A 27844-nucleotide genomic window follows, 5' to 3' on the forward strand; every position below is an offset into this window, starting at 1 on the left:
GATAGATGTTGTCTACAAAGAGGGAGAATAATCGTGAGCTCTAGATCTCTAACCATAGAAACGTGAATGAACTATTAATAGACTAAAAATTACGGAAAGAAATGCAACCATTCAAATACTCAACATTCAGTAAAAACCCTGACTCGTCAGAAAGAGCCTTACTGTTTTTCTGAGCTTGACACTAGTGTTACAATATCATGAACCAAACTTTGACCTTGACTTCTGACCTTGTGAATCCTGAACATCCTACTGTACATATGTCCTATTGTATCACCATGTAAAATTGAAGAAAACAGGCATTCTGGATTCTCAGAAAATCTCTAGTTATGAAAATGTCAACAAGAGGGACAGAGGCAAAGACAATACGATTTCTAAAGGGCACCTGTATCTAACATCCAAGCATATGTTTACTGTATATCATAGTGATAAGCGCACACCCTGGTAAATCCCTCTATTTTCAATATTAAACAAATGCTTACATTATTGGATAGAGGATAAGTGTGTGAAAAAAATTGAATACTTACATCTTCTGAGAGAAACTTGGTCACTCTTTTCATTATAAAGTTTGTTTTCAATATAGAGTTGATTGAAGGTCTGTCCCTTGAAACAAAATATCCATACATTGATAAAAATTTACATAAAAATAATTCATGTGTAATTGGTGATCGATAATGTGGCTAAACGGTTCTGTGGTAACACAATAGTCTTCCACATCCTAAATATGGATCAACAAGGTGATTTAAATAACCTTTTACCTTGTAAAATAAATATTTGTTATGTATCATATTCTGTTAAAAAACAGCACAAATTTTATCATTTCTTACCAACAAAGGGATACTATTATTCCATGTAAAATCTAACCAATGAATGCCTTTCTCTACACGTATCTTAAACAGTTCCAATATTTTTTATGTAGAATACGTACCTGGGAGTTCTCTTAAAGAGCTTGGCTATCAGCCCCCGCAGATCATAGCTATACTTTGGTGGTATGGGTGGGTAGGAACCTCTGAAACAATATAATAATGTCATTTGAATCAGAAAAACCTTCATCAGTCTCTCACGGTTTGTAAAATTGAAGTGATTTTTGGAGATGTGACTTTAACTTTTAACAATGTATATATTATTGTTAACAGTTTTGGAAAAAAGATATTGGACTGCTGATAAACATCAAACATAAAATGAAATTATGTGTCACTGAATTTCAGACAGTATTTAAATGATTTTAACAGATGAAAAAAAATTATCATGTCAAATCATTATATTTATAACTACTCATAAAATACATAGAAATTGATTAAATCAACCTTAATTCCTCCAATGTTTCTTAGTTCACTTAAGTCCTATATTACCTGATTATTTTTAATACCAAATTCTTCATGTTTCCAGCTTCATACTGCAATGTAAAGGATACCAAATCATAGGCCTGATATATTAAGTACAGAGTGTATATCATTTAAATGTGAGTAGTAGACATAAACCATACAAAAATCCCTTTATGTACAAATCATAAATACAGCATCTTTATGGAAGATGATTTACTCAGAGTTACAGCCTCAGATAGCTAGACAACAGTACAGATGTCTACACTGTTTGTTCAATCACAGATTATCAAGGTCTTAAGATGGAAAGCTCTTTAATATATTAATTCTCTCTTTATGTAATACAGAATTGTCTCCTCTTATCGAAGGTATTGATTATTGTGTCATTAGTTTGAGGAGAACATTTTGCAGTTTTCAAATAATGTAACTGTCACAAACAAATGATTAAGAGCAGATAACTTTGCATTTAGAAAAAGTGGAATGCCATCACAAAAACACTTATTTAAGTTATTTAAAAGATTTTCAAAAATTCTATTCAGTTGCTTGAAATAAAAAAAAATCCTTGATGAAAATAACTTACAGCATGTTTTAGTGTTGTCATCTCGTAGAGAACACAACCTAAAGACCAGATATCACTGAAAAAAAACAAAGAGAGCAATAATAGTACTTACAAATTATATATTTGTTTACCATATAGCATAAACTTCAGCCAACATAACCATCTCACTGACCACATATTGTCCATTGTGTTTCTGTCCCAGCACTACTCTTAAAATCAACAGCCATGCAGATATCATAGCTCTTTCTCCTAATACTCTGAACAAGTGTTTCCATGTTTTTACCATTGTGAGATTTCCTCACCTTGGGGGAGAGGGTGGATTCTCAACTCATTTATAGGAGATCTCATCAACATTTCAATAATTATGTTGTCAAGAATTGAGATGACAACATCTTTACATAAAAGAAGGACAGCAGAGTAAGAGAAAAATACATGACAATCAAAACCATTAGGGGAAGATTTTTATGTTGCAAAACACTAAGAAAGCCTCTTTTTATAACTAAATATTTTTCACCAGAGGGTTGAGATCTATCTATCTCTTTAACATATGGGAGTGAAAGATACTGTAGTTCATCCTATGGATTTTCATTTCGTATGTTTTCTTCAATATGGTCATCACTGTTTTCCAAGTCATGGTATAAGTGTATGTATATAGAGAATACATAGTCAGGGTCTTAAAATTAAAGCTGTATTCTGGCGAGGGTGAAGTAAGACACAAATGCCTTAAGCAAGCCACTTTTGTCTGTCTGTCTCAGGCCAAATTGCAAATATTTTAAGATATAAACATTGTATCCTTTTTATCCTGCAGTAATTATAGAAAATTCAGACCATCAAAATTTTAACGGTTTGTTAGATTTATTCAATCTTCATTTACCTGACATTGAAGCTACATTGAATCATGTCTGACGATTCAAATCAAAATAATTACTAAGAGCAGAAATAAGGTTCCACGCTTCAATTGATATATAAAATGAAAGTAATTTGCCAAATTTTAGACAGAGAAGATTGCTTATATAAAAGTTTTTTCATATTTCTGAATAAAATATCTCAGCAAATCAGAAAATAATTCTATCAAATTAGTGTATATGCTAAAATAAGCTGCTGAATACAGCAAAAGGATATGTGGTAGGTGTTTTCTGACAATGGCAGTGCCAGTTACAGGATAAATTTTGATACTACCTGGTAATCACTTTACTAGATTTTAATTGATGATATGGTTCATATCTAAGATACACACATTGGGAGTAAGATAAGAAATCCCAGCACTAGTAATCAAATCTTAGAAAAGGTTGTGGTTTACTGAAAGAATTTGGTCAAGATTTTCTGTTATTGGAATGGCTTGATACCTCGCACATGGACATTGCACCTACAAAATGATCACCAAAGCTTACTGTTGTTTTTGAACAATTATTGACGGATCGCACCAAAGAAAATATTTTTTATATGAATTGCCAGCAGACTTGGTAAATACATTACTAGGTACCTTTTGTTGTTGTATGGACGGTTTTCACAAATCTCTGGAGATAAGTAGTAAGGGGTCCCTATACAAGTCCTGGCTAGCTCCACCGTACTGGAAAATCACAATATCATTGATTATGTATTATAAATGGCCATAAATCTTTAGTCAAATTGTATCTAGTCTTTTTAATGCAGAGCACAGTCTTATGTTTTCATGTTAAAAATAATTTTGCAAGTCATTTTGTAGATGAACTTAAAATAATGAGCACTTGCCATATTTCAAACATTTTAATACAATGATAATCTATTTTGTATTGAACACATATTTTCTGTTGTACAGTCAGTTACATTTACCTGTTTAGCACTTTAGCAATTCCAAAATCACCCAATTTGATACGTCCATCAGCCGTTATAAATATATTCTAAAAAGAAAGAAAACATTCTTCAACACAAAACTAGAATAGGTTTTATTTTACATGAAGAACATACAGATTTAAGAGCTTTAAATCAAATGGGAAAATTATTTTCAATGTAACAAGGGCAATGCAATGAAACATTGGTAACTTTTATGAAATTTTGTATTTACTACATTGTGTTTGAGAAAAAATAGCTGGCAGAATAGCAGCACATCTTCATCAGAGACACCAATAAATTTTCAGTGGTAAATTTAGAGAGAGTATCTTGTTTTCTTAAATTGGTGTTTCAGAATTTCTCTACATGTACTAGTAACTTTATATTGTATACAAGAATCAGACAACAGGCATTATATTATGGGAACTCTAATACACAAATTTTTAGGTTTTTATGGCGTCTCTTTAACAGTTACATTCCCTTCTCTTACACCTCACTTAATCCTACACATATTAAACACATTCCAAAATCCCAGATCAATTACTACAACTATTGAATACTGGAAATGTATAAAATAAAACTTCCTTTTAGAATTTGATTTCTACAATAAATTATCTCTGTAGTGTATTTTAACTCTAACATGGATGTGGTTAATAGCTAGACACATCTTCACAAACCTGTGACTTGATGTCTCGATGAAGGATCTTTCTATCATGGATGTGTTTAATGGCTAGACACATCTGTACAAACATATCTAGCACCTACAGAGAAAAGAAAAAAGTAAATATTTTAATTTGTGGGCTGGAACGAAAGTATCATAGGACACTAAAAAAAACCCAGAAATTAGATAGACATAACATTTAATATGTCAGTACATTTAGGATTTTTAAAAAAATCTATAATAATAACCTCTTAAACTTTGGTTTATATCAATAAACTGTCATGACACGACTTATATAATATGTCTAGGCATCTGTGTTTTAAATGTATGATGTTCTCTTTAGAAATTGGTGAAATCTTCGATATCTCCTTGTAATATAACATTCAAACATGTAATTAAGTGAGGTATGCAAAAATTCAAAAGATAAAAAGATATTAAATATTCTTTCTTATTACAAAATTTTGCAGTGGTATGAAAATAATACATGAATATATACACATAATACAGACTGTACATCATAAGAAATTACCTGATCTTCTGGTATAAGGAGTCCTCTTTGAGAATTAATTTTGGAATAAAGGTCACCTAAAATATATAATATTACAATAATATTACATATATATGGTACAGTGTAACTAACCTAGAATACATAGTATTACATATATATGGTACAGTGTAACTAACCTAGAATACATAATATTACATATATATGGTACAGTGTAACAAACCTAGAATACATAGTATTACATATACATGGTACAGTGTAACAAACCTAGAATACACAGTATTACATATATTTGGTACAGTGTAACTAACCTAGAATACATAATATTACATATATATGGTACAGTGTAACTAACCTAGAATACATAGTATTACATATACTTGGTACAGTGTAACTAACCTAGAATACATAGTATTACATATATATGGTACAGTGTAACTAACCTAGAATACACAGTATTACATATATTTGGTACAGTGTAACTAACCTAGAATACATAATATTACATATATTTGGTACAGTATAACAAACCTAGAATACATAATATTACATATATATGGTACAGTGTAACTAACCTAGAATACATAATATTACATATATTTGGTACAGTGTAACAAACCTAGAATACATAGTATTACATATATATGGTACAGTGTAACTAACCTAGAATACATAATATTACATATATTTGGTACAGTGTAGCTAACCAAGAATACATAATATTACAATTATTTGGTACAGTGTAACAAACCTAGAATACATAGTATTACATATATATGGTACAGTGTAACTAACCTAGAATACATAGTATTACATATATTTGGTACAGTGTAACAAACCTAGAATACATAGTATTACATATATATGGTACAGTGTAACTAACCTAGAATACATAATATTACATATATTTGGTACAGTGTAACAAACCTAGAATACATAGTATTACATATATATGGTACAGTGTAACTAACCTAGAATACATAATATTACATATATTTGGTACAGTGTAACAAACCTAGAATACATAGTATTACATATATATGGTACAGTGTAACTAACCTAGAATACATAGTATTACATATATTTGGTACAGTGTAACAAACCTAGAATACATAGTATTACATATATATGGTACAGTGTAACTAACCTAGAATACATAATATTACATATATTTGGTACAGTGTAGCTAACCAAGAATACATAATATTACAATTATTTGGTACAGTGTAACAAACCTAGAATACATAGTATTACATATATATGGTACAGTGTAACTAACCTAGAATACATAGTATTACATATATTTGGTACAGTGTAACAAACCTAGAATACATAGTATTACATATATATGGTACAGTGTAACTAACCTAGAATACATAGTATTACATATATTTGGTACAGTGTAACAAACCTAGAATACATAGTATTACATATATATGGTACAGTGTAACTAACCTAGAATACATAATATTACAATTATTTGGTACAGTGTAACAAACCTAGAATACATAGTATTACATATATATGGTACAGTGTAACTAACCTAGAATACATAGTATTACATATATTTGGTACAGTGTAGCTAACCAAGAATACATAATATTACAATTATTTGGTACAGTGTAACTAACCTAGAATACATAATATTACATATATTTGGTACAGTGTAACAAACCTAGAATACATAATATTAAATTTATTTGGTACAGTGTAACTAACCTAGAATACATATTATTACAATTATTTGGTACAGTGTAACTAACCTAGAATACATAATATTACATATATTAGGTACAGTGTAACTAATCCAGAATACATAATATTACAATTATTTGGTACAGTGTAACTAATCTAGAATACACAATATTACATATATTTGGTACAGTGTAACTAACCTAGAATACATAATATTACATATATTTGGTACAGTGTAACTAACCTAGAATACACAATATTACATATATTTGGTACAGTGTAACTAACCTAGAATACATAATATTACATATATTTGGTACAGTATAACAAACCTAGAATACATAGTATTACATATATATGGTACAGTGTAACTAACCTAGAATACATAGTATTACATATATTTGGTATAATGTAACTAACCTAGAATACATATTTTACATTATTAGGTGCAGTGTAACTAACCCATCATAAGGATTCTCCATTATGGAATCAAGATACTTCTTCATCCCTTTTCATTTTAATGTTAGAATTGGTATATAAATAGCATATCAAAAAGTGTTCTCAGTGAATGTGATGATATAAGTACTGGAAAATATTTCCCAATTTCAAGCTTTTGGACTGAAAATCTTCTATCAGAGAATAATATGGTATTTGTATCAACCTTGTAACACTAATAACTTCCACATGTCAATATGCTGTATTGCAATTTCCATCTATTTTAGAATTGGTTTAAAGCCATTTCTGAGAAATGAAATAATTCTACTGCAATTTGTTTCTGCATCTTTGTACAACAAGATTACTACAATACTGAAAAAACCATAAATACATACCTTTCTCACAGAAGTCCATCACAATATATAGTAATCCTCTCTCTGAAATCATGTCAAACAAATCAATTAATATTCAAAGTTTAATTCATGAACAAACTTACATCTTGAGAAATATACTATTTCTTAGTGTGACATGAAGCTGGATGTGTTTGATGCTCGTTAGTTTGTCTGTTGGTTCCGTTGTACGATATGAAGCTGGACGTGTTTGATGCTCGTTAGTTTGCCTGTTTGTTCAGTTGTTGTATACCTTGTTCTCATTTGAGAATGTGACATTACAAACTTTTATTGACAAAGATCTACATGATGTGTGGTCAATGAAGCAGAAGACACTTACTCTTCTGACATACCTGGTCTTATTGTCCTTGTACTTTTTCATGAGTCTCTGTGTAAATCTTTCTTTTGTTCATATTTTGCCCTAGTTTTATTGAATTTGAATTATGATTATATTGCCATGTTGGTATTTTCATGGTTTTTCACTATAAAAACAGTTTAAACTTATTTATAGTCTCAACGTTTATAAATCCATATAACACAAGAAGTCTCATAAATTACAATAACAAACCCAAATCTCAATTTTATTTATTTAATACATGAACAGATAAAAGATACCAAATCAAAAGAAAACTGAAGGTAAACCAGTAAACACAGTACAACACTACCAGTTTAAAAGTCCCAGGGTTTTTCTGTGATAATATTTACTCAATATTTTTTTTATTTCAGCATGAAATATACCGAAGGTAATCTTTCCCTGAACAGGTCAGTTATAAAAAACACAACAAAGAATTAGCCATTACACATTTTTTTCATTTTAAAAGAGTTATGTGTGTATCCATGTATCAACTGTAGCTGACAGTGAAATCAAATCTTTATTCTGTAAGAGGGGAAATGATACTATTACAGACTATTCTTTATTCTGTTCGAGGGAAAAATAAACAAATACAGATTATTTTGTATTCTGTTAGAGGAAAAAATAAACAAATACAGATTATTCTTTATTCTGTTAGAGGGGAAATGATACTATTACAGACTATTCTTTATTCTGTTAGAGGGGAAATAATACTATTACAGACTATTCTTTATTCTGTTCGAGGGAAAAATAAACAAATACAGATTATTTTGTATTCTGTTAGAGGGAAAAATAAACAAATACAGATTATTTTGTATTCTGTTAGAGGGAAAAATAAACAAATACAGATTATTCTTTATTCTGTTAGAGGGGAAATAATACTATTACAGACTATTCTTTATTCTGTTAGAGGGGAAATAATACTATCACAGACTATTCTTTATTCTGTTAGAGGGGAAATAATACTATTACAGACTATTCTTTATTCTGTTAGAGGGGAAATAATACTATTACAGACTATTCTTTATTCTGTTAGAGGGGAAATAATACTATTACAGACTATTCTTTATTCTGTTAGAGGGGAAATAATACTATTACAGACTATTCTTTTCTACTCTCTGATTCCTTCGGTTATTACTTTAGCATTTTATATTCATTTCAGCAGATAATGAGTGTCTGTCTGTTCTCTTCATTATTATCGATATAGGAATAAAATGAGCCGGCACTTTTACTATTTTCAGCATTGCTATGAGTGTATAACATATCACTTCATGTAAAATAGATATACATATATAGAATACAGTACTGTCAATCAGCAATTTAAATGCGTAGATTACTTTGTTTGTTTGTTGAGTTTTTGCCCCATGATCAGCCAGATTAGTAGCTGGTGGCTACCTTACTGAACAACATTTGGAAGGCCAACCACATGCCATCCAGAGCAATAAGGATACAGTGTCATGCCCAAAATCACAACCATGTCAGCACAGATAAGTCCATTTCTAAGCTTCCTAAGAAACACCCACTGCCACAGGTAATGCGTATTGAACCATGCACCTCTGATCTTAGGCCCAAACTCAAACTGACTGATCTATGGTGGCCCCCAACATATAAATTAGATACACAAAACCAAACAGTGAAACTGATAAGAACCTAAAACAAGCAGACAATGTTTTAAACCTTCATAAAATCTGCAGGGGAGATCAGGTCAAAGTTCATTACATTTATTAAGGAAGTACTGACATTTTAAAGTTTTTTCAGAAAATATAAAAGAATACAAAATAAAATAATTTTTCTAACTACATGACTGGAATCACAATTTTATTTTCATACCTAGCTATCCCACTGTTTTGCAGTTAAAACAGGAAACACAACATTTTCTTGCATTTTACTTAACCAGCATGGGGATTTTTGGCATGCATTTTTTTATCAACCATCTCAAGTATATACTTGACAACAAGACAGTTTTAGGGGTGTATATTTCAATCAAGCCCCTAAGTTGTATTAAACAATGTAATCTCATCTTTCTCACTTTAAACAAATACCAATTTCAAAAGGTCTGTACAAGGAGCCGTAACAAAATTCATGTTTGCAATAAGCAACTATATACAAGGTAATGTACTTCAAATCAATAGTATTATAAATTATTCCACCTGTGAGGTAGTATTAGTTCTTTCAAAAGTACAAAATGTAATGTGTTCTGAACATTTATTACATAATCCCCGAGTAGTTTTGAGCTGGGTTACAATTTGTCATCAATATATCCATACAGGTTATAAATTTTGAAAGCAATAATCATAATGTTAACAATTTCTAATTGTAGCCATTTAAACACATCCTTGAGGCAATCATATTTGAATTCAGAATCTCTGTATTGCATCATACTTGTTTCTCCTGACAATCTCCTTTCCACTGAATAATTATCATTTTTTATGTTATATGATAACAGAATAAAAATTAGGAATGCTTGTTCCAAAAGACTTTAGAATTACTCGTACATATATGTCTTGTATGTATTCTACAATAAGTCCATGTCTGACAATAAGCCCATACCTGACAATAAGCCCATACATGACAATAAGCCCTTCCATCTACTGCATTTTCATCAGAAATGTGAATGAAGGCTTCACAATTGTCCTGTTATAAGCCCAGCTCTCTTCTTTGAGTCAGAGATTATATGTTGCCCGCTGGGCTTATTAGAGGACACTAGTAGATTTATATATGTATGTAATATATCTACCTTCAAAAGATTCTCGATAGGCAACAATATTGGGATGATGGAGTTGTGCCAAAACAGCAACCTATAACAAACAAATTAAGATCAATTAAAGAAACGAGCAACAATGGTACATGTGAAAATAAAACTGAACAGTATATAGAACATGGGTACATGTATGTTGATTCTATACTGTTGATGGTAAAACCATTACTGTTTATAACAAGCATTCATGATAAGGATTTTCATCAGTCTATAAAAAATAATTTTTTAAACCTTAAAACTCATAAGAGTATGCTTAACGATAAGAACTATTTTACTCAGATGTTAATCTAAACTAGCTTATATAGACCATTATTACTTTAATTTCTCAACTTAAGACAAATTCAAAACTTGAGAGTTTTGAATCTTACAAAAATGTAATTATAGATAAACAGAAGAACTTGAAGTTCAAATACCTCCTTTCTGGCCTCTTCTCTTTCCTTTGAATTCATCTGTAAAACAATATCTCAGTTATTTATTTATTTATTGTTTTATATAGGCTTTTGGGCCAGTAAGTCATGCATGAATACATAACAAACATTCAGTTTTTATGTTATTGTATGTACATGATACATGCTGAGTAAAGTTGTATTTGACAAAACACTATTTTGGTATGTTCAATAATTTTCCATAAAATAACGAATCAAATTTGGTTCAAATTACCACAAAAAAAATAAGCTTCACCAGAAAAGTGACTTAGTTCATGCTGATAGTTAATGTAGGGAACCAATTACTGGTATGTTATCTTAAAGGTTTGCATATGTATCATCATCTTGGAACAAAGTAGACTGTCTCTGACAATGCCTTGTCAGCATCTTTTATTCCAAAACTTTGAGAATCAAAGGCCAAAATAGTTGAGAATACACACTTTCACTGTGGATGTAGATCTTTTCATTTCCTATGCTGTTTATTAAATGTTAATAATTAGATTTGGGTATCTTTTCTATAATCATTAATTAATCTTCAATGGAGTAAATTAGTGAACAATGTACAAAAACACCCTAGCCTTGTTCACATTAAGTGAAACACACAACCTAGAGGTAACGGCAAGAAACTAGTGAAAAAACATTATAGACTGAATATCTGAAAGAAGAACTTCCCAAATAGAATGATAAATCACTAGAATTACCCGTCTTTAAGTGTTATTACATCACAAACGTTAAATCAGTTAAAGTCAAGACTGAATGAACACTGGAAACACAAATATTTCAAATGTAACCATGCCTCTATCTAAGAGTGCAACAACCAAAAAAAAAAAAAAATGAGCAACCAGTATTTGAAATGGGTCAGAGATGCCACAGGCAAAGTTAAAGACCTTTACAACAGGTAGCAGGAAGAGGATTAGTGTAACACTCAAATATCTTCATCCCAAAAATAATTGTGTTGGGAGAATTAAAGCTGTGAAGAAGAGCAATCATGGGGAAACCTTTACATACACATGATTAGTGAATGTAACTGAACAAAAAGAAAAGCAATTGAATAAATTCCGAGACATATCCTGTGATACATAAACAGGTGATCTGCCTATATAGACAGAGACAGATCCCGTGATATATAAACAGGTACTGTAGCACTGCCCAATCTGTCTATATAGGCAGAGACAGATCCTGTGATACATAAACAGGTACTGTAGCACTGCCCAATCTGGCTATATGGGGCAATTGCAAACATGTACCTGGTTATGATCATGGTGTGCACATTGAAAAACTGGATGATGAATCTTCCATTTGGAAAAATAAATGTTTTTTGTCATAGAAAAACAAATCTGGTGAATTGGTTGAATTTTATCATTGTAATTTCACTTGCATCCACCACACAATTCACATCAATGATGGGTTATAATTTTTTTTTGTACAGAAACATCATGGTGAAAGCAAACTTGTGACGCGAATCTGCATCACAGGGATGCTTAGCTGCTGACAACACAATGAATAAATATGTTATATGGGCTTGTTATAGAGTTTGTTACTAAATAGTGAGTGTATGTATATGTAGGTACATACTGAAACTATGTAACAATGAAATTCCAAAAAAAGTCACAGTAAGTTGAACAAATATGCCAAAAACATTCATTCATTTCACTGACTTACGTGATTTGTGATAATTTTTTTTCGATCTGCACGAAAGAAATGTGACCTGACCTCACCTGTATGTTTACATTTAGCTACAAACGTATAATCATATATAGCCAGATTTGCTGATGCTCCAGTACCTTATAAACAACACTGTTGTAACAAAACCCTTTCTAGAATGACCGAAAGAAAGACAACGGTGATGCTGACGATTTATCCAAGACAGAAAAAAAAGTTAATGAAGCAAAAATTTACCTTTGCAATGTTAATCTCTTTGATGACCATCTGCTTGTTGTTCTGCTTTTGTCTTACTAGAACTGCTTTACCAAAGGCACCTTCGCCTATCTGTCTGACTTTAACGTATTTATCCATTTTTTTTATTTAAGTCTTTACGTCGAAACTGTAACGGTCATGTGCGAAAATGTGATCTACCACACGTAATTTCAACTGGCATCGGACCGAAAAGTGAAAACAACGATCAATTTGTGAAAAATTAATAACAGAGAAAACATAAATAAAGATTTGCACTTAAATTCATATTGATATCAATATATTCGAATGACGATGCTGTACTCTTCACGCTACTCCAGTTTGACAGAAAGCTACTTCCTTTTTGAAATAAAAAATTCCGAAAGAAAAAGTGGAATGCCTTTCCGGATGTGTACGTCGGCCATGTTTGGTTTCAAGGTAGATATAAATTTCAAAATACAACGAAAAGGAAACAAATCAAATTAAAAACAGCAATAGATGGAAAAATTTAAATGTTGAAGTAAAATAATAAAGTCACTTCATAATTTTGATAAAAATGTTTAAATACAGTTAAAAGAAATTATATCGAGAAACAATTTACATATGACTTTCCGCTTATTCAATTGTAGACTCACAAAAATTACAAAATGGCGTCTAAAGTAGCTCCGATCTTCGGTAGAAGTCTGAAAGAACTGAGAATACACTTATGTCAGACTTCTAAGACCAGTCAAGGTGTCAGGTAAATTAAATGATAGGAATTGAGTGGACACTAAACAAATAACACATATATGATTTTATTATACTATTTTATTCAGTGGCCATGTATGACCTTGGCTTCACTGGACGTAAACAGGTGAAATATATTCTGATCCCTTGTTGCAGATTTATATACTTTTGTGGAACTCCGGATTAATCTTTGCCGGGTTTTTCCTTCTAAACTTTTTGCCACTCCTATCATTTCAACGAATCACTCTAAAGATCAGTGATAGCTACTGAAACCCAAAACTTGTATGTCACCATATTCAATCAATGATTTTATAAAGCCACTTTCGTGTATGCCATTGAAACTGGTTTGGCCGGTTGAGTCTGCAAGGGAAGCACCAGACAAAGATCTTGACTGATGCTGGACTAGACAGCGGATGTAGGGACAAGCCATACTTGTCTAAATCTATCATGTTGATTATCACTTGTTTTCCAATTGCATTAAAAACATATCTTGAGCTACAGGTTAAAATGAAGTATATTTTTGTTATTGATTCATTGTTCTATGTTTGAAAGGATTCCAAAACTACATTTTTAGTTTTACTGGTACATTCCTTTGATGTGGGATAAATTTATTCTATGCCATCTGAACCATTTCAACTAAATCTTAAGTGTGTTAAATTTGATACTTTAAGAATTGAAGCTACTAATTCCTACAGCGCATTGACAAGGATTTTCTGAAGTAAGTTACTTTACTTCACAACCCTTGACCTTACAATATGGAAACTTGAAATTTTCTGAGATTTCAGTCTTCTTTTGTAAGTGTATGAGGTCTTGGGTACAAAGTGGTAAATGTACTATATCTCTAAGGTCTGAAGGTATGAAGCTGCGAGTATGCTGACAAATATTTCATGAAACATTATTGTGACCCTGACCTGACAATCTGAAACTGGACCTGTCTGAGATATGATTATCATTAAACATTCTGAAGTTGTTGAGGGAACCAGTCCCACAAGGAATGAAGTCTGTAGAATGCTGAAAAGGATTTTCTCATTTTACAATGACTACTATATTCTAATGAACATGCACACAGATTACAAAACTTCATTCCCTCCATCCCTTCCAATTTTCAGTTGCAAGATTGGGTATAATAAGCCCCTAGGGTGTATCAGTCAGTTGTCTTTTGACATCTGTATGGACTATCTGTTACCAAAGAGTATACATATTAATTCACAGGTTTTTTTTATTTGTACCATATTCATTTACAAGTACTTCGTCATCATCATCATCATCATCATCATCATCAAGACACCAAATTTGAAAAAAAATATACCATTGTAACATTTTGTGGACTAATAATTTCATTTTGAATACTTTACAGAGAGTTCATTGAAAAAGGATATGTGCCACTGAAGACTGCCAATCCTAAATTTCCTATTCTGATCCGAGAATGTAGTGGAGTGCAACCAAGGGTATATGCTCGTTATGGTAAGATTTTGATGTATCTACACTTATTGTATTAGTTCTACTAAAAGGCCCCTCCCTAATATATACCACCCACCCCTACTTTCTTATGAACTTATAAACAAATCTACATGCATGTGCATCTCTTATTAAAGGAAACATGCAAGTCAAAAATAAGTACAGAGGAATATCTATTGACTCGTGTTTTATAATTAGTTTACTGTAAATTTTATGTCCAGTGATCTTAAGTGGCTGCAGACTATGGAATTTTGAACTTGATTGAATGCGTGTCTGTTCAGTTTTCTTTGGAAAAAACCTCTAGCCCCTAGCATGTGACAAAAGAGGATTAATGTTGTGTTTTTTTTCACAAGACAATGATTCAAAGTCTTAATGTCCATGCTCTGAACAGATTCTTGCTCTGCAAACAGACATAAAATGTGCAGTCATAACATATATATATGAAACACCCATGTAACTGTTGATAATGTGTCACAAAAACCTACATGTGAAATATAACACATATATATATTCATTTATATGATATCATTTCATATGCCTGTATAATTTTTTGAAAGCATTTCTATTTTATTGTTTTCAGATTATGGTCAAGAAGTGAGCAAATCATTGTCCGACCTCAACAGCGCTGAAGTAATGGAAGCCATACACACTCTATCTCAAAAAACAGTATGAAATCAAATTGTGTGGTCTGTCTCATGGATATGAAGCTGTTACATTTGTTGTTTGTCTGGTGTCTTGAGATTGACCACAGAAACTTGTGTGGTCTGCCTGAGTAAGAGACTAATTGTAAATTGTATAGTGACACTGTATTGATGTAATAAAATGATAATAGTGATGACTGGTATCTGTTTTGTTACACCTCCATTCTGGTACTTAATGATGGGAATTGGTTCCAGTCACATAATTGGAAATTCAAAGAATTTAATACAAACGATTGATTATGTTGACTACAATTATTTTCATGCATAAACTGCAAAATTGATTCTTGCAGTAATTTATCTACATTTTAAAACATCTTGACTTTTTCCTCTTGAACAAATTAGAAAATAACAGGACATTCCCTGTGTATAGTATATTAAATTTTCCCAATTTTAGTTGTACAATTAAGAAATGTATGTCATTACAAATATATGCATAGATTAATCACTGTTCTAACATGGAAAATTTTGTAAATTTTGACATCAATGTGTTTTGAAGCTTTGAAGCTGTAATTTATGCTTGATGATGAAAGCCTCTAAGACAGTAGTAAATCACGTGATCTCTGTATTTCTGAGATCTCATGAGTCAATTAAACTGCACTGATTTTTTTAATGCAGTTTTGGCATCAATCAGTTAGTTTCAATTCCTGAATTATTCATCTTTCATTTTTTCTGGATAACAGGTTCATTATTACTTATATAGTAAGATCACTAAAGAGAAAGCAATGCTGATCACTGAACCACTTACTAGATATATACAGTAGTTTAATACATCTAGATGATAAAGGTGATGATTGCTTATGTAATTTCTATGTATAGAACTCTATTTTATGGGAACATGTCTTACAAATAATTGAACCAGAAACAAGATGCGTTTACTATACCCCCAGTTGCAACAAATTATGAAGTGGCAATTCAAAACTACTGTATAAGGCATGTGATAATTGCCATGCACACCTTGTGAAACACTTCTGTCTTCATTTTGGTAATGCTTTTTTTCAACTTTCAAATTTAGGTCAAATATAATAGTCAAGGTCAAATGGTCAAAATTTTTTTTACAACCAGAAAGGTTTTGTCATAAGGAACACACTTACTATGTAAAAGTTATGGGCAAAGTTAAAGTTAACAACAGACACCACAAAAACAATAGGCCCCAAGTCTTTCGATCTGAGGGCATCAGAGAGGGAAGGTTCATTAAGGTCAATTTTAGTACCTGTATGAATATGAATGACGAGCCTACTTAAGAGGTGAAAATCAATGCAAGGCAATACAACTAACATTATTTTACATGTTTCAGAATTCAGTCACCTCTAAAAATTCTCTTCATTATACTGATAGCTCACAGAAGTTTGAAGGCAATCTTACCACCCATCAACATTCAGAGGTCATATTTTTTTCCGTCTTTTTCTTGGACACTAACTTTTGATTGTTGATATAGTCATTCACTTGCTTGAATGTCAGCATCAGTAGCTAAGTTCATGCCATGTTACCTCTGGTCAAAACAGCACAAGACCTTCATACACTGATTCACTACAAGGAGTGAGCCCAACACAGTGAATTTTTCCTTTTTTAAAATTTAATGGCAAGTGTTGTTGATGGCTCGCATTTTTGCCAAAACACGACAATAATGCTTCTTATTAAATTCGGATAAAGAAGATCTGTGTTGGACTCAATGTTTTTGGTGAATTACCAGGATTACCATCCCCCACCCTCAAGTGTTCTTACAGAAAGGAGAAATTGGATCAGGTGTTGTTATAGACCCACCAGGCACCATTATACTGAAAAACTCAACAAAGTCCACTGTAAATCAATATAACATTTATTCACAAAAAACAACACATGATTCAAATTAATACATTAATCATTACACTATATAAATACAGAAGCATTGTATCTATATCAACAAGATATTGCACTTCAAATTATCATCCTAGCTCTGAAATAAATAGACATAAAATGCCTATCATATATGTACCAGCTTTCTGTACCAATATGTAAGTTAAAAGCCACAGCCACACACTTCTGTTAGGTTGACACTTGCATTTCCTATAGCAGAGAGAGAACTGCTAACTTATGAGATAGAAAAATGGAAAAATGGTTTGATATCAAAGGTGTGTTAAATCGTAAACATATTGACGATCTATAGCTAAAATTATGTCAAAAGCAGATCTTATTTAAGTACTTGAAACATTTTTTTGATTTGCCTTACATTATATGAATGAGTAGTGTTCACAATCATAGGACTTGTTTTTCACTATCAGTATATTTAGAGACTGTTTGAAGTATATTTTATTGTATTATCATTTATCATGATTTGAAATAGGGCTGATGATCTGAAGAAAATAAACACTTGAGACATGAAACAAGATCAGAAGCAACATTAATCTATAGTGTGATTTTACACAGTACACACACTGGTCGAGGCTCCACTATGCTATTGAACAATGTGGCATGTTTGAAGTTTAGTTGTAATTATCTGGAGTAAATTTGTCAACTTCATAAACGCTGACCATTCAAAGTATCCTGGAAAATAAAGTTAACTATAAGGAAAGTGTGAGACTAGCCAACATCAAATACTAAAGGTTGCGCAAGTTATTGCCACAGTATATAAACTTTATTTAACTCTGCAATATCACAAAGCGCTGCTGGATGTAACCAACAGTAGACTTGTTCAAGATGTGCATGGATGATAACTAAACCCCAATGTCATTCCTGTTGTGGCTGGTCGGTACCAAAAGTACTCTAAAGATATCTCCATAGAAAACAGGCATTCTTAATGTGACTGGGCGATATCAGAAAAGTATTGTAGGACATCACCAACGCTGAACTCGAGTGATATGCCTGAATCTGGGTAGCACTTGTTGATCAGGTCCTCGTGAGATTTGCACTGTCTGAGGAACACATCCTGCATGGCTAGCCAGGTTACCTGAAATACAGAGCACATAATATTTACAAATATCAAATAAGATGTATGTTCTTTGTATAAAACTAGTGACTGCAGTAGGTACAAGCAATGTGTAGTATCTGTCATTGAGATAACAAACAATGTGATGTAAGGGTCAGATTTAATATCAACAAGTAGACAAATCATATCAATCTTACCTGCAGCAAGTTTTCTTCCTCACACAGCTGTTTCTCTACTTTTTTATATAAATGTTCAAGGCTCTTTTTCACCTGTAAAAATACAGTAAGGTTGGCATGGTGACTACTACTTTATAATGGACCTTAATTTAATACTCAAAAATCAATGATATATGCATATGAAGTAAAATTTCAAATTGGAACGATAGGTATTCATGAATTTCACATATTGACTCAACAGAGCCCTAAATCAAGACCAAACATTGACTTCACATACCAAACCACACATTGACTTGACACACTAAGATCACACATTGACTCCAGACACCAAGGTCACCTATTGACTCTAACACATATTCAGCTCCTTGACAGTGTATATAAAGAGTTCAGTTATACCTCTTTGCCAGGATATTCCTTGATGACCTTGCGTAGTTCCTGTTTACTGAAGGCCAGCTGGTACCCAACTTCCTCCGGCTTCACCCCAGATGCCACTCTGTTCTGTACCCCATCAAAGAACACCTAAAACAAAATTTTAGAACAAATTGTAAAATTTGTCATCAATATATAGATTACCCTATATTTGTAGCAAATTGATTATTTGCAAACTAAAATTTTTCTACTAGGAAACTGCTCAGAAATGTACAAGCTGAATTCAATTTCTAGATGACTCTCAATTGTACACCAAATAGACAATATAAAGTTTCTTTAAGGGCCTCTCTGCTGAGTACATATACCTAATACATACTTTTCTATATACATTTTATGCTATATACTTAAGTTTCTCAATGGATCTATCTTGTAGATTGGTTGTGTACCAACACCGAGTTTCTCCATGGGTCTGTCCAACAGACTGGTTGTGTACTTACATAAAGTTTCTCCATGGGTCTGTCCAGTAGACTGGTTGTGTACTTACATGAAGTTTCTCCATGGGTCTGTCCAACAGACTGGTTGTGTACTTACATGAAGTTTCTCCATGGGTCTGTCCAACAGACTGGTTGTGTACTTACATGAAGTTTCTCCATGGGTCTGTCCAACAGACTGGTTGTGTACTTACATGAAGTTTCTCCATGGGTCTGTCCAACAGATGGTTGTGTACTTACATGAAGTTTCTCCAAGGGTCTGTACAACAGACTGGTTGTGTACTTACATGGAGTTTCTCCATGGGTCTGTCCAACAGACTGGTTGTGTACTTACATGGAGTTTCTCCATGGGTCTGTCCAGTAGACTGGTTGTGTACTTACATGAAGTTTCTACATGGGTCTGTCCAGTAGACTGGTTGTGTACTTACATGGAGTTTCTCCATGGGTCTGTCCAACAGACTGGTTGTGTACTTACATGAAGTTTCTCCATGGGTCTGCCCAGTAGACTGGTTGTGTACTTACGTGAAGTTTCTCCATGGGTCTGCCCAGTAGACTGTCCAACAGACTGGTTGTGTACTTACATGAAGTTTCTCCATGGGTCTGCCCAGTAGACTGGTTGTGTACTTACATGGAGTTTCTCCATGGGTCTGCCCAGTAGACTGTCCAACAGATGGTTGTGTACTTACATGAAGTTTCTCCATGGGTCTGCCCAGTAGACTGGTTGTGTACTTACGTGAAGTTTCTCCATGGGTCTGTCCAACAGACTGGTTGTGTACTTACATGAAGTTTCTCCATGGGTCTGCCCAGTAGACTGGTTGTGTACTTACATGAAGTTTCTCCATGGGTCTGTCCAGTAGACTGGTTGTGTACTTACATGGAGTTTCTCCATGGGTCTGTCCAACAGACTGGTTGTGTACTTACATGAAGTTTCTCCATGGGTCTGTCCAACAGACAACAGACTGGTTGTGTACTTACATGAAGTTTCTCCATGGGTCTGCCCAGTAAACTGTCCAACAGACTGGTTGTGTACTTACATGAAGTTTCTCCATGGGTCTGTCCAACAGACTGGTTGTGTACTTACATGAAGTTTCTCCATGGGTCTGTCCAACAGACTGGTTGTGTACTTACATGGAGTTTCTCCATGGGTCTGTCCAACAGACTGGTTGTGTACTTACATGAAGTTTCTCCATGGGTCTGTCCAGTAGACTGGTTGTGTACTTACATGGAGTTTCTCCATGGGTCTGTCCAACAGACTGGTTGTGTACTTACATGAAGTTTCTCCATGGGTCTGTCCAACAGACAACAGACTGGTTGTGTACTTACATGAAGTTTCTCCATGGGTCTGCCCAGTAGACTGGTTGTGTACTTACATGAAGTTTCTCCATGGGTCTGTCCAACAGACTGGTTGTGTACTTACATGAAGTTTCTCCATGGGTCTGCCCAGTAGACTGGTTGTGTACTTACGTGAAGTTTCTCCATGGGTCTGCCCAGTAGACTGTCCAACAGACTGGTTGTGTACTTCCAACAGACTGGTTGTGTACTTACATGAAGTTTCTCCATGGGTCTGCCCAGTAGACTGTACGACAGACTGGTTGTGTACTTACATGGAGTTTCTCCATGGGTCTGCCCAGTAGACTGTCCGACAGACTGGTTGTGTACTTGCATGGAGTTTCTCCATGGGTCTGTCCAACAGACTGGTTGTGTACTTACATGAAGTTTCTCCAAGGGTCTGTACAACAGACTGGTTGTGTACTTACATGGAGTTTCTCCATGGGTCTGCCCAGTAGACTGGTTGTGTACTTACGTGAAGTTTCTCCATGGGTCTGCCCAGTAGACTGTCCAACAGACTGGTTGTGTACTTACATGGAGTTTCTACATGGGTCTGTCCAACAGACTGGTTGTGTACTTACATGAAGTTTCTCCATGGGTCTGCCCAGTAGACTGTACGAAAGACTGGTTGTGTACTTACATGGAGTTTCTCCATGGGTCTGCCCAGTAGACTGTCCGACAGACTGGTTGTGTACTTGCATGGAGTTTCTCCATGGGTCTGTCCAACAGACTGGTTGTGTACTTACATGAAGTTTCTCCATGGGTCTGCCCAGTAGACTGTACGACAGACTGGTTGTGTACTTACATGGAGTTTCTCCATGGGTCTGCCCAGTAGACTGTACGACAGACTGGTTGTGTACTTACATGGAGTTTCTCCATGGGTCTGCCCAGTAGACTGGTTGTGTACTTACTTGAAGTTTCTCCATGGGTCTGTCCAACAGACTGGTTGTGTACTTACATGGAGTTTCTACATGGGTCTGCCCAGTAGACTGTACGACAGACTGGTTGTGTACTTACATGGAGTTTCTCCATGGGTCTGTCCAACAGACTGGTTGTGTACTTACATGGAGTTTCTACATGGGTCTGCCCAGTAGACTGTACGACAGACTGGTTGTGTACTTACATGAAGTTTCTCCATGGGTCTGCCCAGTAGATTGGTTGTATACTGGTATAAGTTATCCTGGTATGTCTGTTTGGCCTCTTTCCTATCATTCTCCAGACAGGGAATCTTGAGAGCTGACAGAACAGCTACAATAACAGAGTTAAGTTTAAAATCTTTGTTTATCACAGAAATTTTGTTGAATAAGACCACAAATGAACACTATCTTATCAATAATAGACAAGTTTTACGACCGTGGCTAATTTTATTACCTAAAACACATGTCTCTCTATAAATGTGTTTATAAATGAGTATCTCTGATAATGGTAATACCTGTTTATGAATTAAGATACAACTGAAATTACAATCTACAGCACTCAAATATCATGCACAGCATTATCGTAAAATAATGACATAATTTTATTTATATTGCTTTACATTTTGAATCATTAAAAATAACACACAGTTTGAAGACAAGACTGGTTTCTGATAACTTCTGTTACATACAGTTTAAGGCCATATTTGTCGTTCATGACTTTATCTCAGACGTCATGTTATGGTGGTGTTAAAATTAGAAACTCATGATGAATCCTTTCTATTTGTGACTGTGTACACTACTGTACATTTATCTGACTAATCTAATTATAAAAATCTCAATTCTAATTCAGGTCATGTATTCACTGCCTCATTTTTATGTTGGTGAATTTAAAGAAAGTACTAAACCCTGAACTCAAAACATTCATTTTACTGACAAACTACAATGTTCATATCTAAACATCTACAAGATCTGTGACTGCAAAAATCATATGTTCACAACATCAATGTGCTGGCTTTTTAGTATCTTGAAACTTAAAGTATATTTGTTTGTTAATCAATTCAATTTTTCCACAAACTTAGTCTTGTAATACACAAACACTGAAGCAGAAACATTCCTACATCTAAGTTAAACAGACACAGGCTTCATAGGAAATCTACTTTCCTCTGGAGAAATGACAAGGGAAATGTTATGGTCGAAATTAAAGAAATAACTGATAAATCATATACACTACATGAAGACTTTATAATTCTAAATGTTAATGTGTACAAAAATACTTACAGAACATGTGATGGAAGTTTTCTGTAGAAAAAGAAGATAAGAAATATTTAAATTCAGTTCAAATATATTACTGGTAATTCGAGAAGACTTAGTTAGCTAACGTTGAGCTAACCATAAGCTATGCAACAGGAAGCAACAACTCTGGTCTAACTGAAGGAATTACAATAAATAAAATCATCACAGTTAGTCACATGACCCAGAAACCTTAAATCAGTTATCTCCCCTGATACTTACCCATCATTACAACTTCCCTTGGTGTTTTGGGATGTTCTGAAGCAATTCTGGCAATCTGTTCAAATATAACTGCAACAAGAGTGACATAAGACTTGTCCAGATGGGCATGTCGGTTCTCAGATCCACGAAAAATACTTTCTGCTTGGTTAGCAAAGTCCTAAACACAAACAAAAACATTGAAAATTTGAATATCAGTGCAGTGCTGAAATGTCAGTATGAACATATTGGAAATTCCTATCATTGATAAAGTTAGGATGAATTTCTGGAAAACCAATGTTAACATGATAAGAAAGCCACTTAACCTTTATATCTTTAGCAGTAGTAAGAGTATTAAGTATTCTCAGAAAGCTGGATAAATGATACTGTATCAGGACTGGACATGATGAAAAAGACATGGGTTATACTAAGTTTCTACTCAACAACTAATCATTGAGAAGAAGTTGAAGAACAACTGCAATTTGGATTTACCATTTCTATCCAGTAACTAGCACCTGCTTTGTAATAAGCCAAACCAAATGTATCACTGTTCTGTGGAATTACCAATAAATACTATTTAAATGTCTCGCAATAATGTCTGTTCTGGATAAATATGTTCATAATACCTCAAATGTATGGACAAAGCTGATGATGCCACACTTGGTTTTCTTGGCCACACGACATTCCTGGATAGCACGGATCTGGTTTTGCTGGAAGAAGTCAAAAGGTAAAATAGACAAGATATACTTAATTAGGTATCTATGTATGGAAAATGAATCCAAAACATATTGTCTACTGTATAAACAGGAAAAACACAGGCATTCAGAAGCATTACTGAAGTAATATGCAAGTGTAATATCTTACTAACAGGAAAAATACACATTCATGCTGTGACAGCTGGGTGACAAAGAAATTTTAATTCCCCTATATTCTCTTTTGATAATTTCAATGAGCTTACAAATTTGATTGAAACATTTTTTTCCAAAAAACATTTTCCCAGAAGAATCAATATAGAAATTTCAACAACGTCAAAATGACAATTTTTTATTTATAAAATCTGAGGTAGTTTGACTTACTATGAATCTATCAAAATTGCGTTTGATCTTGACAAGGCAGCTGGCAAATGTGACACTGAGGAAAGATCCAGTGTTCTGGGCTTTGTTCACGTGCTGACTCATCCGTACCAACATATACATGGAATTACTGTACAAAAGAAAAAACATGTTTACACATCAGTTTCACAAAAGGAACATATACATTTGTTTGCTATTGTTTCATAAAAATATTGTTCTTATATATTGAAGTTAAAAATTCACATATTAAAAATTTTTTAGCAGTCTTGCTAAGTTTCCCTGTTTACATCTTGAAATAAAATTGCAGCAAACCTTACATTCTAATCTCCTGTCTACATCCTTATCACTAGAGAGTATACTCAATGGTACACAGAGTATGTAAATCTAGCACTGATAATGTTATTTTCTTTTGGTCAAAGTTATCATGATTTTACCAAAACACTGAAATGATGTCTTCACGTGTTTTTTTCAAAAATTTTCAAAATAAATCTGTCTTATAGGGAAATTAACATAATAGTTGTTGCTTATGTTTCAGAAATACGGGTTATATGATAAATAGAATCTAACACTCTTGTCAATGTAATATGGAATTTATAAAACAAGATCCTCTAGATTCTAGATATTAATTTTTCACAATTTCATCCTTTCATAAAAAATAGTGAAAAACAAAACCCATCTCAAAATACCAGTTCTGTTTACATCTCTGTCATTTATAAAATATTGACTCTACATCAAGTGGTACACCCCATCAGTCATACATTGTACTTACAATCCATCAGTCCTACATTGTACAACCCATCAGTCATACATTGTACTTACAACCCATCAGTCCTACATTGTACTTACAACCCATCAGTCCTACATTGTACTTACAACCCATCAGTCATACATTGTACTTACAACCCATCAGTCATACATTGTACTTATAACCCATCAGTCCTACATTTTACTTACAACCCATCAGTCCTACATTGTACTTACAACCCATCAGTCATACATTGTACTTATAACCCATCAGTCATACATTGTACTTACAACCCATCAGTCATACATTGTACTTACAACCCATCAGTCCTACATTTTACTTACAACCCATCAGTCATACATTGTACTTATAACCCATCAGTCATACATTGTACTTACAACCCATCAGTCATACATTGTACTTACAACCCATCAGTCCTATATTGTACTTACAACCCATCAGTCATACATTGTACTTACAACCCATCAGTCATACATTGTACTTACAATCCATCAGTCATACATTGTACTTATAACCCATCAGTCATACATTGTACTTACAACCCATCAGTCATACATTGTACTTACAATCCATCAGTCATACATTGTACTTATAACCCATCAGTCATACATTGTACTTACAACCCATCAGTCATACATTGTACTTACAACCCATCAGTCATACATTGTACTTATAACCCATCAGTCATACATTGTACTTACAACCCATCAGTCCTACATTGTACTTACAACCCATCAGTCATACATTGTACTTACAACCCATCAGTCATACATTGTACTTACAACCCATCAGTCATACATTGTACTTATAACCCATCAGTCATACATTGTACTTACAACCCATCAGTCATACATTGTACTTACAACCCATCAGTCATACATTGTACTTACAACCCATCAATCATACATTGTACTTACAATCCATCAGTCATACATTGTACTTACAATCCATCAGTCATACATTGTACTTACAATCCATCAGTCATACATTGTACTTACAACCCATCAGTCATACATTGTACTTACAACCCATCAGTCATACATCAATCATACATTGTACTTACAATCCATCAGTCATACGTTGTACTTACAACCCATCAGTCATACATTGTACTTACAATCCATCAGTCATACGTTGTACTTACAACCCATCAATCATACATTGTACTTACAATCCATCAGTCATACATTGTACTTACAACCCATCAGTCATACATTGTACTTACAAACCATCACTCATACATTGTACTTACAACCCATCAGTCATACATTGTACTTACAACCCATCAGTCATACGTTGTACTTACAATCCATCAGTCATACATTGTACTTACAACCCATCAGTCATACATTGTACTTACAATCCATCAGTCATACATTGTACTTACAACCCATCAGTCATACATTGTACTTACAATCCATCAGTCATACATTGTACTTACAATCCATCAATCCTATCTGAGTAAGAGAAGAAATCGTCCAGGTTGTTTTCAAGACAGGGGAAGAGGTCCCTCATCATACCTCGTACTTCCTCATTGATGTGACGCCTACAACAGCCAACAAATAATCAGCACCTTACACAGCCTCAGACAATGTATAATCAAAGTGAGGAAATCTTACACATGTAAAGGATATATATGATAAGGCTTACTGCTGACCATAAGTTTGATACGAACAAAATGAGTGGGTTGAAATAAGTATACCCCACCATCTCACTCTTCTTGAAAATTAACGCAGTGGTCAGGTGGTGACCTTAGACTCTTTATCCTTGACCGATGACCACTAAATTGCACTGTGGTTCAGATGTTATCATTATGACACTTAATACCATTAAAATTAATTTATCATAGAGTTCATGTCTGAAGTGATTTACAAAAACTTATTTTCCTTAGATATCAGATATTTTGTTTGACCTTTAAACTGACAAATGACCCTGAAAACTGTAAGATCACTTAGGTAAACTAGAATTCCTGAAAGGTTTCGATAAATCACTGAAAAAAATATAAAGCTTGGACTGTTTAATTATCCTTTACACTGTCATATACATACATTGGTATATGTTTGAAAATGATCATTTAAATTTTATAATGACAAAAATATTAAAAATCTGTAACAGCATGAAAGATAAGTTTTATGGGATTTAAGAACAACATGAAATCTTCAACATCACAAACAATACTCAACAATTTCAATATTTACCAGCCACACTGAATTATCATTCGAAAGGAAATCAAAACCAACAGATGTAGCATACAACCAACTGAGTTATCACAACATTGGTACCCATGCACAGTAAACTTTGTAATAATGTTCTACATTAGTTGTGCTTCTAGCCTCTCATGATCTGAGTATAAATTACTATAAAGTATTCTCCCAGCCACTCACGATCTGACTATAAATTACTACAAAGTATGCTCCCAGCTTCTCATGATCTGACTATCAATTGCTATAAAGTATTCTCCCAGCCTCTCTTGATCTGACTTTAAATTACTATAAAGTATGCGCCCAGCCTCTCACAATCTGACTATAAATTACTACAAAGTATTCTCCAAGCCTCTCATGATCTGACTATAAATTAGTACAAAGTATTCTCCCAGCCTCTCATGATCTGACTATAAATTACTACAACGTATGCTCCCAGTCTCTCAT

At 33.4% G+C, this 27844-nt stretch overlaps 3 protein-coding genes across 4 annotated transcripts in view; 1 reads left to right on the forward strand and 2 right to left on the reverse strand.

Moving 5' to 3' along the window:
* LOC132555477 (serine/threonine-protein kinase Nek1-like) overlaps positions 1-12986 on the reverse strand; it is a 39496-nt gene extending 26510 nt beyond the window's left edge. The window contains exons 1-12 of the mRNA XM_060219825.1: positions 12807-12986; positions 10896-10931; positions 10462-10522; positions 7379-7420; positions 4878-4933; positions 4365-4448; positions 3691-3758; positions 3362-3448; positions 1900-1954; positions 1350-1393; positions 926-1006; positions 525-600 (exon numbers count right to left, since the gene is read on the reverse strand). Of these exons, the coding sequence (XP_060075808.1) occupies positions 525-600; positions 926-1006; positions 1350-1393; positions 1900-1954; positions 3362-3448; positions 3691-3758; positions 4365-4448; positions 4878-4933; positions 7379-7420; positions 10462-10522; positions 10896-10931; positions 12807-12923 (807 nt within the window). The 5' untranslated portion in view covers positions 12924-12986. The remainder of the gene's footprint in view (positions 1-524; positions 601-925; positions 1007-1349; positions 1394-1899; positions 1955-3361; positions 3449-3690; positions 3759-4364; positions 4449-4877; positions 4934-7378; positions 7421-10461; positions 10523-10895; positions 10932-12806) is intronic.
* A 458-nt stretch (positions 12987-13444) lies between these two features.
* On the forward strand, positions 13445-15820 carry LOC132555481 (NADH dehydrogenase [ubiquinone] 1 alpha subcomplex subunit 2-like). The gene is made up of 3 exons (XM_060219829.1): positions 13445-13539; positions 14884-14990; positions 15565-15820. Exons 1-3 carry the CDS (start codon positions 13448-13450, stop codon positions 15654-15656), a joined length of 291 nt encoding a protein of 96 aa, XP_060075812.1. The 5' UTR covers positions 13445-13447; the 3' UTR covers positions 15657-15820.
* Positions 15821-17483: 1663 nt separating this feature from the next.
* The window catches only part of LOC132555478 (exocyst complex component 1-like), a 32185-nt gene continuing 21824 nt past the window's right edge, over positions 17484-27844 (reverse strand). For both annotated transcript variants that reach the window (XM_060219827.1, XM_060219826.1), the window contains 9 exons: positions 26638-26742; positions 24434-24560; positions 23984-24067; positions 23382-23538; positions 23148-23168; positions 22076-22200; positions 19160-19282; positions 18785-18856; positions 17484-18608 (listed from right to left, as the gene is read on the reverse strand). In XM_060219827.1, the coding sequence (XP_060075810.1) occupies positions 18456-18608; positions 18785-18856; positions 19160-19282; positions 22076-22200; positions 23148-23168; positions 23382-23538; positions 23984-24067; positions 24434-24560; positions 26638-26742 (967 nt within the window). In that variant the 3' untranslated portion in view covers positions 17484-18455. The remainder of the gene's footprint in view (positions 18609-18784; positions 18857-19159; positions 19283-22075; positions 22201-23147; positions 23169-23381; positions 23539-23983; positions 24068-24433; positions 24561-26637; positions 26743-27844) is intronic.

This window comes from Ylistrum balloti, unplaced genomic scaffold (assembly GCF_031769215.1).
Source record: "Ylistrum balloti isolate Yb309-2 unplaced genomic scaffold, AGI_CSIRO_Ybal_v1 Utg370496, whole genome shotgun sequence".
Lineage (NCBI taxonomy): Eukaryota > Metazoa > Mollusca > Bivalvia > Pectinida > Pectinidae > Ylistrum > Ylistrum balloti.

What these genes read in the sequence shown, in the direction of transcription:
- LOC132555481 (XM_060219829.1), top strand. Translation starts at nt 13,448, where the DNA reads ATGGCGTCTAAAGTAGCTCCGATCTTCGGTAGAAGTCTGAAAGAACTG. An exon ending in AAGACCAGTCAAGGTGTCAG is followed by an intron (nt 13,540 to 14,883) that starts GTAAATTAAATG and finishes AATACTTTACAG; the next exon opens with AGAGTTCATTGAAAAAGGAT. An exon ending in AAGGGTATATGCTCGTTATG is followed by an intron (nt 14,991 to 15,564) that starts GTAAGATTTTGA and finishes TATTGTTTTCAG; the next exon opens with ATTATGGTCAAGAAGTGAGC.